Source organism: Balaenoptera ricei, chromosome 11 (genome assembly GCF_028023285.1).
Source record: "Balaenoptera ricei isolate mBalRic1 chromosome 11, mBalRic1.hap2, whole genome shotgun sequence".
In the NCBI taxonomy this organism is placed as follows: domain Eukaryota; kingdom Metazoa; phylum Chordata; class Mammalia; order Artiodactyla; family Balaenopteridae; genus Balaenoptera; species Balaenoptera ricei.
This window is the reverse complement of record NC_082649.1, coordinates 29732623-29748080: the sequence shown is the minus strand read 5'-3', so window position 1 is coordinate 29748080 and position 15458 is coordinate 29732623. Positions and strand designations below refer to the sequence as shown.

The 15458-nt window shown below is 40.2% G+C and overlaps 1 protein-coding gene across 1 annotated transcript in view; it reads left to right on the top strand.

Moving 5' to 3' along the window:
- The first annotated feature begins 915 nt into the window (after window positions 1–915).
- The window catches only part of MEP1A (meprin A subunit alpha), a 35793-nt gene continuing 21250 nt past the window's right edge, over window positions 916–15458 (top strand). The window contains exons 1-5 of the mRNA XM_059938007.1: window positions 916–984; window positions 1070–1094; window positions 1187–1237; window positions 4629–4669; window positions 5178–5253. Of these exons, the coding sequence (XP_059793990.1) occupies window positions 916–984; window positions 1070–1094; window positions 1187–1237; window positions 4629–4669; window positions 5178–5253 (262 nt within the window). The remainder of the gene's footprint in view (window positions 985–1069; window positions 1095–1186; window positions 1238–4628; window positions 4670–5177; window positions 5254–15458) is intronic.

Here is a 15458-nt window from a genome sequence, read left to right as displayed (position 1 = left end):
AAGACAAATATCATATGCTATTGCTTACATGTGGAATCTAAAACAAAAAAGATACATTGAACTTATTTACAAAACAGAAAGAGACTCACAGACGTAGAAAACAAACTTACGGTTACCAAAGGGGAAAAGGGAAGGAGGGAAAGATAGGAGGTTGGGATTAACATATACACATTACTATATATAAAATAGATAACCAACAAGGACCTACTGTATAGCATAGGGTCTCTACTCAATATTTTGTAATAACCTATATCGGAAAAGAATCTAAAAATATGTGTAACTGAATCACTGTGCTGTACACTTGAAACTAACATGACATTGTAAATCAACTCTACTTCAATTAAAATTTTAAAAAAAGATTTTTATTAGAATAACATTGAATTTATAGACTAATATCAAACATTGAATTTATAGACTAACATCAAAATAATGACCATCTTTATTATACTGTCTTCCCATCAATGAATATCTCATATATATAAATATATATGTATATGTGTGTATAGATAGCTCTTTTATTTTTTGATAATTGCTTTATAACATTTACATATAACTAGTTCATTTTTATTAGATTTAAGTAATTTATGATCATTTTATAGATTATTTTTATTTCTATTGTGAAATGGATCTTTTACCTACTATATTGTATGAACAGTTATTGCTAGTGTATAGGAATGTCATTTATTTGTATATGCTTATCTCAATATTAACTTTTTCAAACTTTTCCCTGGTCTCTGGAACCTGAGCTTTTCTGTTAAACTTAGTATCTGTTCTCAAATGGGGCAAAGACATTTTCTTTGACGACTTCAATGCTACAGAACATATGTAAGGGTCAAAGTTTCTAATATGACAGCCAGAGCAAGGTCCAAGTACTTATCACAAGGCGTCTTTGTTAAAATCTGTTCACTTGCAAAAATGATTTGGACGAGATCTGCTTGCATTCTCTCTTTCATCTTGTTTTTTGCCCACACAGCAGCTGTATCGGTAAGTAAGTTCTGCTCTTCATGGTATTTAGAAATATTCATTGTAGTATATGTTATCCATTTATTGTATCTTTATTTCTTTTTAGATTAAGCATCTTTCTAAAGGAAATGGTAAGGACTAATTGAAATGCATAGAGTGTTTTCTGAACTTTCTCTCTTTTGTTCAACAAGACTGGTAACAATTTTTCCCCCACTTTTAACAGTACATGATGGAGAGTTTGATGAACAGAAGGATATTTCAGAAATCAATTTAGGTGGGTGTAATTTCTGCCATCATTAATGCCTTTAAATAATTTAAAATCCTGTGATAGTTGCTGAAAATCTCTTAACCTTCATAATATGGTATTGGATAACTTTAGGAGAGAACTGTTCATTTGTGCCTCATTAGAATTTGCAGAGTTTCTGAAAATGGAAACGTGGAATGAGAATAATGGTTAGACCAAATTTTCTAGAACTAGTGAGTGCTCAGTGGATCTAGAAATATATAACAAGATTTTTGTTGGTAAAAAATTTATTCTTCCAGTTTTCATTTTGAAAAAGAGAAGGGAAAATGGATGATTATTTTGCTTGCTAAAGAAAAATGTAAGGAATATGCCTTTGGTTATATTTAGTGGGGAGAAAACCCCAGTCCCTTTACTGGCCCATCATATTCACTAACAACTGTTTGCTTGGGACTTGGAGAAGAGTGTAAAGTGTCTCTGTTTCGACATCTTGTCCACAAAAACATTCCTTGAAGAAATCCATTGGTCTCATCCATTACTGAGAGGAGAGAGATGCCAAGTGATCGTCTCTCTCTTCTCTCTCATCCTGTCTCTAAAATGAGGGAGAAGCCGCGACATTCTGGGTATCTTTGGTTAGAATTGGTGGGAAACAAAGGTTCCATATTAATGATCATATGTACCTTATAGTTTACAAAAGCTTTCATATCCAATTGCATATTTATTTGTCAAATTCTGTAATGGGGTGAGTGCTATTTTCATTTTGCAGGAAGGAACAGGAGGCTCCTTTGGGTCAAGTTGACTCACCCAAGATCACAGATGGCAGTGGTAGAGCTCACCTCCAGGTCTTTTGACTCATAGCTTAATAGCTCAGTCCTATATGAAGAATGTAAAACTAAAAAATCCCATACCTTAGGGGTAAATTCCTCTGGCTTTGTTCCATTTACAGGGAAGCCAGTCTAGATGATATTTAGTTGGAAAACCTTGAGAATGACTGCAGGGGCAAAGTAGAAATCACTGAGGAAAGTAAATGGGTGAATGGGTCTCAAGACTTCAGAGCCAGGCATCAAACTATCTCTCTTTAAAGTCAGGCAGTCAAAGTGTCTGTAATTCAGAGGATCTGCTGTATCTTAAAGGTCCTGAGGCAGGAAAGCCTTGAGGTTTTAGAGCAGTGCTTCTCAAACTTTAGCATCAGAATCCCCCAGAGGATTCAACACCAATGAGATTAGATTTATTTCCCACCTATTAAGGCTGCTCTAAACCATCAAGGCTTTCCTGCCTCAGGATGTTTCTATTTGCTGTTGCCTCTGCCTTCAATTCCCTTCCTTCACTCCCCACTCCACTAGATTTCTGCTTAAATGCCACCTCCTCAGGCAGGCCTTCCCTGACCACCATTTATGAATATCAACCCTCCTTCACCTCAGCACTCTTTTCCTTCTTACTCCGTTTCATGGGGTTTTTTTTTTCAATTATGCTTTTCACCATCAGCCATACTTTACATTTATTTATTTCTTTGTATCCCCTTCCTCTCCAATCAAGAATGTCATCTCCCCGAGTGCTTTGTTTTGTTCTCCGCTATATCCCCAGCATCTAGAACAATGCGTAGGACACATTAGGCACTTAATAAGTATATGCTACATGAACAAACTGGGTAGTGAACAGGCTGGGGCTTGCTTTCAATGGATCTGTACTTCTTCGTGAAATTCTCCTACTGCACTCTCTCACTCTTCTGTGACCCCATCCATGCTGACCAGCCCTTGGGGCCAAGGTCCCAGTAGGCTTCTTCACATTGCTCTGGAAGAGCCCTTCCCTCATCCAGGCCAGGGGTCAAGAAATGCATAATTTTGCTCAGGACCAGCCTAGGCAAGAGTATGGATGGACCAGCCCATAGTAGCCCTACTGAAAAGGCAATTCAAAACCTGGGTCCTGCTGCCTGTGAGGCTGTGGCATCACTGCTGTTTGTTGTTGTTTAATTGTGCTGTTACACGACTAGGTTAGGGTCCTGAGGTTAAGCAAATCTAGGAAATATGTGAGTGAGGAAAGGAGTGATGCAGGGGCAGCCTTAGTTAGTCATTAACAAGCACAACCAGGAAGCCTCCTCATAATAACACCTCCACGGTGTCATTACAGAGCCTGAACCCAGCTCCTGAATGAGCTGTAAGCTTTGCCAAATGAGATCCCTGTTTCCATGTGAGGTTGTGGTGATTGCCCTCTAGTTTGATTTTCCAGTTGTAAATCAGGGGCTGTTCTCAGAATGAAGTATGATCTGATGATTCTGTCTGAAGTAGTCTGTGTTTTCAAGGGAAGGCTGCGTGTCAAACTTTAGGGCTGTAATAAGAAGTGACATTCTTTTAAATGCCCTTAGTTTTCCCACCAGGATCCTCCCTTTTAAGGATCCTACTTTCAGAAACACTCTGAGGCCAATGCCATCAGGGAGAAAGTATATTCCGCTAAGGTCCTGACAGCAGATGTTTGGAGCTATGGTTTTGAATGGATCTACCCATATTTGCCAGGTCTTCTTTATTATCAGGGCAGTACCCTGAGCTTGGCTTTGGAGGGCACCATTGTTTTTTCATGGGGAAGAGCAAAATCAACCCATTTAGCTAGGGTGGGGAAGAAGGATAGTACAATAGCAGAAAGGACCCTGGATGGGAAGTCGGAAATTCTATAGCTCACTCAGCTGCTGACCACCTGGTACCTCATTCCCTGTCTCAGGAAGTCCCATTTCAACCCCCAAAGTGTGAGAGCTTTGAAGTCAATGACCAAAAAGATTCCTTCTAACTTGTCTCTTACTTTTTAAGATTCTTGGACAAGATTTCTTTTCTTTTTTTATTGAAATATAGTTGATTTACACCATAATATTAGTTTCAGGTGTACAACAGAGTGATTCAATATTTTCAGATCTACTCCATTTATAGTTATTATAAAGTATTGACTATATTCTCTGTGATGTATAATATATCCTTGTAGTTTATTTTATACATCGTAGTTTGTACCTCTTAATCTTCTACCCCTACCTTGCCCTTCCCAACCCCCTTCCTTACCCCCTTCCCTATTGCCACTGGTAACCATTAGTTTGTTCTCTATATCTATTTCTGTTTTGTTATATTCACTCATTTGTTTTATTTTTTAGATTCCACATATGATAGCATAGAGTACTTCTCTCTCTGTCTCACTTATTGCACTAAGCATAATGCCCTCTAGGTTTCTTGTTCCAAAAATGACGATAGAGAATGTGACAATATCTGATATTTATTGCCTATTTACATTTGTTCAATTAGAAGAAATTTTTGCATTGTTTCAAAAAAGTTTCACCACATAAAGATTAACAACTAAAGACTTAGAATAGAATAGATTCATTTTATTTTGAGAGATGCCTTTTAGTAATTCTCTTTCAAATATTTCTTTTTTTAAAATCCATGTCTAGCTGCAGGCTTGGACCTCTTTCAAGGGGACATTTTGCTACCGGTGAGTATCTGCTAGGGACACAATAACATTCCCCCCAGGACTGGCTGTGTCATAGGATGGTGAGCTTCTTCTGCTCTGTGTCTAGCCACTGAGATGAAAGAATCTCATCTATAATCTGTACCCACAAAGACTTCCACTGTGGTTGCTGGTAAACAAAAACAGATGAAAACATTAGCAAACAGTACAAAAGAGTCTATAATTATTAAATTGCTTGTCCATCCAATTTTCCTAATAAGTGAAGCATGAGGGAGAAGGAAATCCACCACCATATTGAAAGTGGCTATTTCAGTTTTGAGAATTGTAGGTCTCCTTTATTGGGTTCTTAAAATTTTCTCTGGAATTTTCTAAAATGTCTGTAATGAACTTCTATTGTTTTTACAATATAATCAGAAGACAAATTGACTAAACTGTTTGAATTGTGTGACAGATTGTTCGTGGTGTGAGAGTTTAGAGAAGGGGGAAGCCAAGGAGACCAGCTGTCCAGTCACCTTTGCCTTTGTTTCTGCAGAATTCCAGAAATGGCCTGAGAGACCCCAACACCAGGTGGAAGTTCCCCATCCCTTACATCCTGGCCGACAGTCTGGGTAATATTAATTGTTCTTCATTAGGAGCTTTGAGTTGAATTCTTCTCTCTCACCTCTCCTCCTGATCATCAGCTTCAGACTTTGAGTAACTGCCAACGTATAAGAGGGTTTCTAAACTCTGACAGTTCTTTATCTCACGGTATGGGAGGCATGACATTACATCTGAACCCATGCTGCGTAACCAGTCTGAGATACAGAGTATCAAATAATGATTTTTAAAATGCAGAACACACTAACATGTTAATCAGACCAGGAGCAACACAAAGAACAAAAATGAAATATAATTTGACATCATAGCAATGAAAAATGTGCACTTGCGATAACAGTTTGTTTAGGTGAATCTAAATACGGTACCAGGATACTAGTTTCAACATGTTGATTTCTTCCCTTTCTGTTGCAAGACAAACATGTCACACTTTTGAGAAACAGAAAAGACTATATTTCATATGTTCATTGTCCTCGTTCCTCTGGATTAAAATTTTCTATTCTTTTCTCTCTCTTAATATAAAGGACTGAAATCAGTTGCATTTTGTTCATTGTTGAAAGTAGTAATTGGTGGAAATAAATAAATATTAGAAGCCACGCGTGGACACTGGCTGACATCAAGCCGCTGACTGACAGCTCAGCGGCCACCATGATGCAATGCCTGTCTGGAAGGCCCATCCTCTGTGGATGGGGAAGATTCAAGAGGAGAGGGGAAGCTAGGACAACGTTGCTCACTCTTAATGAGCTGCTGCGCTGCTCCCCTTCTCAGGAGACATAGATTATGTTTCAAGAATTTTCCATCGCTCTTTTATCAGTGCTGCCTCCCATGCCTTTTCTGGAGAAAAGCTACATAGTAACAAGTGCTGTTGTTCTCAGTTATTTTATGGAAAATTGAGCTGAGTTGTTTTTCCCCAGTGTTTGACGGTGCACTTGGAAATTCAAGGAGCATCCCTATTTACTGGGACATGATTTAAGAAACGTTAATGTTAAAATGGATTTTCTTCCCCATGACGATTTTTTTTCCTAGTTGTCTCACCTGTGCCACCACCTTCCCATTAAGACACAGACGTACTTACTGAATCTCTTACGTGCCAGATTCAGCTACTCAAGGTGTGTCCCCTGGTCACACCTTGAGTAGCAAGGTCTCCTTAGCTGCAAGGTAGGTGACAGATGAATAGACAGCAAAACTGAAGACAGGTGGCCTGAAATAAGGTAGCAGCTGTGAGGATAGAGTAGTGGCTCTCAGGTAACATCACATGAGAATCACCTTCAAGTTAAAAAAGGAGTTCAGGTGCCTGGGCTCATACCATTGCAAAAAGCAAAACATTCTAATTAGAGTATGACACTTGTATAAATTCCTTTATTAAAGTTAAATTTACGTAGCGTGAAATACACAAACCAGGCTTTTGAGAAATGCATACACTTATGCAACGCACACTTCCAATACTCTAGAAAGTTCCCCTGTGCTCTTTTCCAGCCAGTCCCCACCTCCACTCCCCAAGAGACAACTACCATTCTAATTTTTTCCCCTATAGATTAGTTTTACCTGATTTACAACTGATTTGCAGATAACTGGAATCTCATAGCACGTCCTCTTTTGTATCTGGCTTATTATGCTTACTATGTTTAAATTTTTCTGTATTGTGGTGGGCCGGTAGTTAATTCTTTTCCATTACTCAGTAGTATTCCTTTGTCTGAATATATTGCAACTGTTTATCCATTTTTCTGTTGATGGATGTGGGGCTGTTTCAAGTTTGGAGTCTATTGTGAAGAAAGCTGCTGTGATCATTCTTGTACAAGTCTGCGTGGATATGTGCTTTTTATTTATCTTGGGTAAATGTCTAGGAATAGCATTGCTTGATCCTACGGTAAATATATGTTTAACTTTATAGGATAATGCCAAACAGTCTTTCAAATTGGCTGTGACATTTTTCGTTCTCACCAGCAATATCTGTGTCCCATTTGCCCCACCTTATCACTAGCATAGGTGGAGTTAATCCTTTTAATTGTTGCCATTCTAGTGGTTGTGAAATGGGATCTCACTGTGATTTTTTTTTTTAAACATCTTTATTGAAGTATAATTGCCTTACAATGGTGTGTTAGCTTCTGCTTTATAACAAAGTGAATCAGTTATACATATACAATATGTTCCCATTTCTCTTCCCTCTTGCATCTCCCTCCCTCCCACACTCCCCATCCCACCCCTCTAGGTGGTCACAAAGCACCGAGCTGATATCCCTGTGCTTTGTGGCTGCTTCCCACTAGCTATCTATTTTACATTTGGTAGTGGATATATGTCCATGACACTCTCTTACCCTGTCACATCTCACCCCACCCCCTCCCCATATCCTCAAGTCCATTCTCTAGTAGGTCTGTGGCTTTATTCCCGTCTTGCCACTAGGTTCTTCATGGCCTTTTTTTTTTTTCCTTAGATTCCGTATATATGTGTTAGCATACTGTATTTGTTTTTCTCTTTCTGACTTACTTCACTCTGTATGACAGACTCTAACTCCATCCACCTCATTACAAATACCTCCATTTCATTTCTTTTTATGGCTGAGTAATATTCCATTGTATATATGTGCCACATCTTCTTTATCCATTCATCTGTCGATGGACATTTAGGTTGCTTCCATGTCCTGGCTATTGTAAATAGAGCTGCAATGAACATTGTGGTACATGACTCTTTTTGACCTATGGTTTTCTCAGGGTATATGCCCAGTAGTGGGATTGCTGGGTCGTATGGTAGTTCTATTTGTAGTTTTTTAAGGAACCTCCATACTGTTCTCCATAGTGGCTGTATCAATTTACATTCCCACCAACAGTGCAAGAGTGTTCCCTTTCCTCCACACCCTCTCCAGCATTTATTGTTTCTAGATTTTTTTGATGATGGCCATTCTGGCCGGTGTGAGATGATATCTCATTGTAGTTTTGATTTGCATTTCTCTAATGATTAATGATGTTGAGCATTCTTTCATGTGTCTGTAGGCCATCTGTATATCTTCTTTGGAGAAATGTCTATTTAGGTCTTCTGCCCATTTTTGGACTGGGTTGTTCGTTTTTTTGTTATTGAGCTGCATGAGCTGCTTGTAAATCTTGGAGATTAATCCTTTGTCAGTTGCTTCATTTGCCAATATTTTCTCCCATTCTGATGGTTGTCTTTTGGTCTTGTTTATGGTTTCCTTTGCTGTGCAAAAGCTTTTAAGTTTCATTAGGTCCCATTTGTTTATTTGTGTTCTTATTTCCATTTCTCTGGGAGCTGGGTCAAAAAGAATCTTGCTGTGATGTATGTCATAGAGTGTTCTGCCTATGTTTTCCTCTAAGAGTTTGATAGTGTCTGCCCTTACACTTAGGTCTTTAATCCATTTTGAGTTTATTTTTGTGCATGGTGTCAGGGAGTGTTCTAATTTCATACTTTTACATGTACCTGTCCAATTTTCCCAGCACCACTTATTGAAGAGGCTGTCTTTTCTCCACTGTATATGCTTGCCTCCTTTATCAAAGATAAGGTGACCATATGTGTGTGGGTTTATCTCTGGGCTTTCTATCCTGTTCCATTGATCTATATTTCTGTTTTTGTGCCAGTACCAAACTGTCTTGATTACTGAAGCTTTGTAATATAGTCTGAAGTCAGGGAGCCTGATTCCCCCAGCTCCATTTTTCGTTCTCAAGATTGCTTTGGCTATTCGGGGTCTTTTGTGTTTCCATACAAATTGTGAAATTTTTTGTTCTAGTTCTGTGAAAAATGCCAGTGGTAGTTTGATAGGGATTGCATTGAATCTGTAGATTGCTTTGGGTAGTAGAGTCATTTTCACAATGTTGATGCTTCCAATCCAGGAACATGGTATATCTCTCCATCTATTTGTATCATCTTTAATTTCTTTCATCAGTGTCTTATAATTTTCTGCATACAGGTCTTTTGTCTCCTTAGGTAGGTTTATTCCTAGATATTTTATTCTTTTTGTTGCAATGGTAAACGGGAGTGTTTTCTTAATTTCACTTTCAGATTTTTCGTCATTAGTGTATAGAAATGCAAGAGACTTCTGTGCATTAATTTTGTATCCTGCTACTTTACCAAATTCATTGATTAGCTCTAGGAGTTTTCTGGTAGCATCTTTAGGATTGTCTATGTATAGTATCATGTCATCTGCAAATAGTGACAGCTTTACTTCTTCTTTTCCGATTTGGATTCCTTTTATTTCTTTGTCTTCTCTGATTGCTGTGGCTAACACTTCCAAAACTGTGTTGAATAATAGTGGTGAGAGTGGGCAACCTTGTCTTGTTCCTGATCTTAGTGGAAATGGTTTCAGTTTTTCACCATTGAGGACGATGTTGGCTGTGGGTTTGTCATATATGGCCTTTATTATGTTGAGGAAAGTTCCCTCTATGCCTACTTTCTGCAGGGCTTTTATCATAAATGGGTGTTGAATTTTGTCGAAAGCTTTCTCTGCATCTATTGAGATGATCATATGGTTTTTCTCCTTCAATTTGTTAATATGGTGTATCACATTGATTGATTTGCATATATTGAAGAATCCTTGCATTCCTGGGATAAACCCCACTTGATCATGGTGTATGATCCTTTTAATGTGCTGTTGGATTCTGTTTGCTAGTATTTTGTTGAGGATTTTTGCATCTATGTTCGTCAGTGATATTGGCCTGTAGTTTTCTTTCTTTGTGACATCTTTGCCTGGTTTTGGTATCAGGGTGATGGTGGCCTCGTAGAATGAGTTTGGGAGTGTTCCTCCCTCTGCAATATTTTGGAAGAGTTTGAGAAGGATAGGTGTTAGCTCTTCTCTAAATGTTTGATAGAATTCGCCTGTGAAGCCATCTGGTCCTGGGCTTTTGTTTGTTGGAAGGTTTTTAATCACAGTTTCAATTTCAGTGCTTGTGATTGGTCTGTTCATATTTTCTATTTCTTCCTGGTTCAGTCTCGGCAGTTTGTGCATTTCTAAGAATCTGTCCATTTCTTCCAGGTTGTCCATTTTATTGGCATAGAGTTGCTTGTAGTAATCTCTCATTATCTTTTGTATTTCTGCAGTGTCAGTGGTTACTTCTCCTTTTTCATTTCTAATTCTATTGATTTGAGTCTTCTCCCTTTTTCTCTTGATGAGTCTGGCTAATGGTTTATCAATTTTGTTTATCTTCTCAAAGAACCAGCTTTTAGTTTCATTGATTTTTGCTATTGTTTCCTTCATTTCTTTTTCATTTATTTCTGACCTGATCTTTATAATTTCTTTCCTTCTGCTAGCTTTGGGGTTTTTTTGTTCTTCTTTCTCTAATTGCTTTAGGTGCAAGGTTAGGTTGTTTATCTGAGATGTTTCCTGTTTCTTGAGGTAGGCTTGTATTGCTATAAACTTCCCTCTTAGCACTGCTTTTGCTGCGTCCCATAGGTTTTGGGTCGTCGTATCTCCATTGTCATTTGTTTCTAGGTATTTTTTGATTTCCCCTTTGATTTCTTCAGTGATCACTTCGTTATTAAGTAGTGTATTGTGTAGCCTCCACGTGTTTGTATTTTTTACAGATCTTTTCCTGTAATTGATATCTAGTCTCATAGCGTTGTGGTCGGAAAAGATACTTGATACGATTTCAATTTTCTTAAATTTACCAAGGCTTGATTTGTGACCCAAGATATGATCTATCCTGGAGAATGTTCCATGAGCACTTGAGAAAAATGTGTATTCTGTTGTTTTTGGGTGGAATGTCCTATAAATATCAATTAAGTCCATCTTGTTTAATGTATCATTTAAAGCTTTGTTTCCTTATTTATTTTCATTTTGGATGATCTGTCCATTGGTGAAAGTGGGGTGTTAAAGTCCCCTACTATGATTGTGTTGCTGTCGATTTCCCCTTTTATGGCTGTTAGTATTTGCCTTATGTATTGTGGTGCTCCTATGTTGGGTGCATAAATATTTACAATTGTTATACCTTCCTCTTGGATCGATCCCTTGATCATTATATAGTGTCCTTCTTTGTCTCTTGTAATAGTCTTTATTTTAAAGTCTATTTTGTCTGATATGAGAATTGCTACTCCAGCTTTCTTTTGATTTCCATTTGCATGGAATATCTTTTTCCATCCCCTCACTTTCAGTCTGTATGTGTCTCTAGGTCTGAAGTGGGTCTCTTGTAGACAGCATATATATGGGTCTTGTTTTTGTATCCATTCAGCCAGCCTGTGTCTTTTGGTGGGAGCATTTAATCCATTTACATTCGTAAATGTAATTATCGATATGTATGTTCCTATTCCCATTTTCTTAAATGTTTTGGGTTTGTTATTGTAGGTGTTTTCCTTCTCTTGTGTTTCTTGCCTAGAGAAGTTCCTTTAGCATTTGTTGTAAAGCTGGTTTGGTAGTGCTGAACTCTCTCAGCTTTTGCTTGTCTGTAAAGGTTTTAATTTCTCCATCACATCTGAATGAGATCCTTGCTGGGTAGAGTAATCTTGGTTGTAGGTTTTTCTCCTTCATCACTTTAAGTATATCCTGCCACTCCCTTCTGGCTTGCAGAGTTTCTGCTGAAAGATCAGCTGTTAACCTGATGGGGATTCCCTTGTGTGTTATTTGTTTTTTTTCTCTTGCTGCCTTTAATATGTTTTCCTTATATTTAATTTTTGACAGTTTGATTAATATGTGTCTTGGCGTGTTTCTCCTTGGGTTTATCCTGTATGGGACTCTCTGTGCTTCCAGGACTTGATTAACTATTTCCTTTCCCATATTAGGGAAGTTTTCAACTATAATCTCTTCAAATATTTTCTCAGTCCCTTTCTTTTTCTCTTCTTCTTCTGGGACCCCTATAATTCGAATGTTGGTGTGTTTAATATTGTCCCAGAGGTCTCTGAGACTGTCCTCAGTTCTTTTCATTCTTTTTTCTTTATCCTGCTCTGCAGTAGTTATTTCCACCATTTTATCTTCCAGGTCACTTATCCTTTCTTCTGCCTCAGTTATTCTGCTATTGATCCCATCTAGAGTATTTTTAATTTCATTTATTGTGTTTTTCATCATTGCTTGGTTCCTCTTTAGTTCTTCTACGTCCTTGTTAAATGTTTCTTGCATTTTGTCTATTCTATTTCCAAGATTTTGGATCATCCTTACTATCATTATTCTGAATTCTTTTTCAGGTAGACTACCTATTTCCTCTTCATTTGTTAAGTCTAGTGTGTTTTGACCCTGCTCCTTCATCTGCTGTGTGTTTTTCTGTCGTCTCATTTTGCTTATCTTACTGTGTTTGGGGTCTCCTTATCACAGGTTGCAGGTTCGTAGTTCCCGTTGTTTTTGGTATCTGTCCCCAGTGGGTAAGGTTGGTTCAGTGGGTTGTGTAGGCTTCCTGGTGGAGGGAACTAGTGCCTGAGCTCTGGTGGATGAGGCTGGATCTTGTCTTTCTGGTGGGCACGTCCACGTCTGGTGGTGTATTTTGGGGTGTCTGTGGCCTTATTATGATTTTAGGCAGCCTCTCTGCTAATGGATGGGGCTGTGTTCCTGTCTTGCTAGTTGTTTGGCATAGGGTGTTCAGCACTGTAGCTTGCTGGTCATTGAGTGATGCTGGGTCTTGATGTTGAGATGGAGATCTCTGAGAGATTTTTGCCGTTTGGTATTACGTGGAGCTGGGAGGTCTCTTGTGGACCAGTGACCTGAAGTTGGCTCTCCCACCTCCGAGGTACGGCCCTGATGCCTGGCTGAAGCACCAAGAGCCTTTCGTCCACACGGCTCAGAGTAAAAGGGAGAAAAAATAGAAAGAAAGAAAGAAAGAAAGAGGCTATAATATAGTGAAGTAAAATAAAGCTATTATAAAGCAAAGCTATACAGACAAAATCTCCCCCAGAAGCATATACATATACACTCACAAAAAAAAAGGAAAAGGGGAAAAATTAATATATCCTGCTCCCAAAGTCCACCTCCTGAATTTGGGATGATTCGTTGTCTATTCAGGTATTCAACAGATGCAGGCACATCAAGTTGTTTGTGGAGTTTTAATCCGCTGCTTCTGAGGCTGCTGGGAGAGATTTCCCCTCCTCGTCTCTGTTCGCACAGCTCCTGGGGATCAGCTTTGGATGTGGACCCGCCTCTGCGTGTAGGTCGCCTGAGGGCGTCTGTTCCCCGCCCAGACAGGACGGGGTTAAAGGAGCAGCTGCTTCGGGGACTCTGGCTCACCCAGGCCGCGGGGAGGGAGGGGTACAGAGGAGGCGGGGCGAGCCTGCGGCGTCAGAGGCCGGCGTGACGTTGCACCAGCCTGAGGTGCGCAGTGCGTTCTCCCGGGGACGTTGTCCCTGGATCACGGGACGCTGGCAGTGGCGGGCTGCACGGGCTCCCGGGAGGGGCGGTGTGGAGAGTGACCGGTGCTCACACACAGGCTTTTTGGTGGCGGCAGCAGCAGCCCCAGCGTCTCACGCCCGTCTCTGGGGTCCGCGCTGATCGCCGCGGCTCGCGCCAGTCTCTGGAGTTCGTTTAGGCGGCGCTCTGAATCCCCTCTCCTTGCGCGCCGCGAAACAAAGAGGCAAGAAAAAGTCTCTTGCCTCTTCGGCAGCTGCAGACTTTTTCCCGGTCTCCCTCCCGGCTAGCTGTGGCGCACTAGCCCCTTCAGGCTGTGTTCACGCCGCCAACCCCAGTCCTCTCCCTGCGATCCGACCGAAGCCCGAGCCTCCGCTCCCAGCCCCGCCCGCCCCGGCGGGGGAGCAGACAAGCCTCTCGGGCTGGTGAGCGCTGCTCGGAGCCGAGCCTCTGTGCGGGAATCTCTCCGTTTTTCCCTCTGCGCCCCTGTTGCTGTGGGATCCGCGCTGTTAGCCGCGGCTCGCGCCCGTCTCTGAAGTTCGTTTAGGCGGCGCTCTGAATCCCCTCTCCTCGCGCACCAGGAAACAGGGAAGAAAAAGTCTCTTGCCTCTTCGGCAGCTGCAGACTTTTTCCCGGACTCCCTCCCGGCTAGCTGTGGCGCACTAGCCCCTTCAGGCTGTGTTCACGCCGCCAACCCCAGTCCTCTCCCTGCGATCCGACCGAAGCCCGAGCCTCAGCTCCCAGCCCCGCCCGCCCCGGCGGCTGAGCAGACAAGCCTCTCGGGCTGGTGAGTGCTGGTCAGCGCCGAGCCTCCGTGCGGGAAGTGCGGGAATCTCTCCGCTTTGCCCTCCGCATCTCTGTGGCTGCGCTCTCCTCCGTGGCTCCGAAGCCTCCCCCCTCTGCCACCCGCAGTCTCTGCCCGCGAAGGGGCTCCTAGTGCGTGGAAATCTTTCCTCCTTCACAGCTCCCTCCCACTGGTGCAGGTGCCGTCCCTATTCTTTTGTCTCTGTTATTTCTTTTTTCTTTTGCCCTACCCAAGTATGGGGGGAGTTTCTTGCCTTTTGGGAGGTCTGACGTTTTCTGCCAGCGTTCAGTGGGTGTTCTGTAGGAGCAGTTCCACGTGTAGATGTATTTCTACTGTATCTGTGGGAAGGAAGGTGATCTCCGCGTCTTACTCTTCCGCCATCTTCTCTCCTCCCTCACTGTGATTTTAAGTTGAGTTTCCCTAATGACTAATAATATTTAGCACATTTTCATGTGCTATTGACTATTTACGTATCTTTTTTTATGAAGTGTCTGTCCAACTCTTTCATGATTTTTAAAATTATATTGTTGGTCTTTTCATTATTTGTAGAACTTTATATATTATAGATAAATTATGTCAGGTATATATGATGAATATTTTCTCCCAGTCTGTGACTTGCCTTCTTTTTTAAAAGCAGTGTATTGATTTTCTTAATCCTTTCAAAGAACCAACTTTTGACTTGTTAATTTTCTCTTGCTTCTCTACTCTTTATTTTCTTGCTTTCTGCTCTTGTCTTTATAATTTCCTTTCTTCTACTTTTTTCAGGTTTAATTTGACCTTCTTTTTTTACATTTAAGGTGGAAATTTGTATCATATTTTTAAATCTTCATTTTCCTAATAAAATACAATGCTATAATATGACATCTAAAGCTATAAATTTTATTTGAAGCACTGCTTTTACTACTTTCCTCATATTTTGATATGTTGTATCTTTATTCAAATTTAGTTTAGATATTTTCTAATTTCTGTTGTGATTTTTTAAAACCATGGGTCAATTAAAAGTGTGTTTTAAATTTTCCATATATTTGGAATTTTTCTAGATATTCTATTATTGATTTCCAGTTTATTTTTTTGAGGTCAGAGAACCAGTTCCCTAAGATTTCAGTCTTTTGAAATTTACTGAGATATGTTTTGTGATCTATTTTATGATCTAG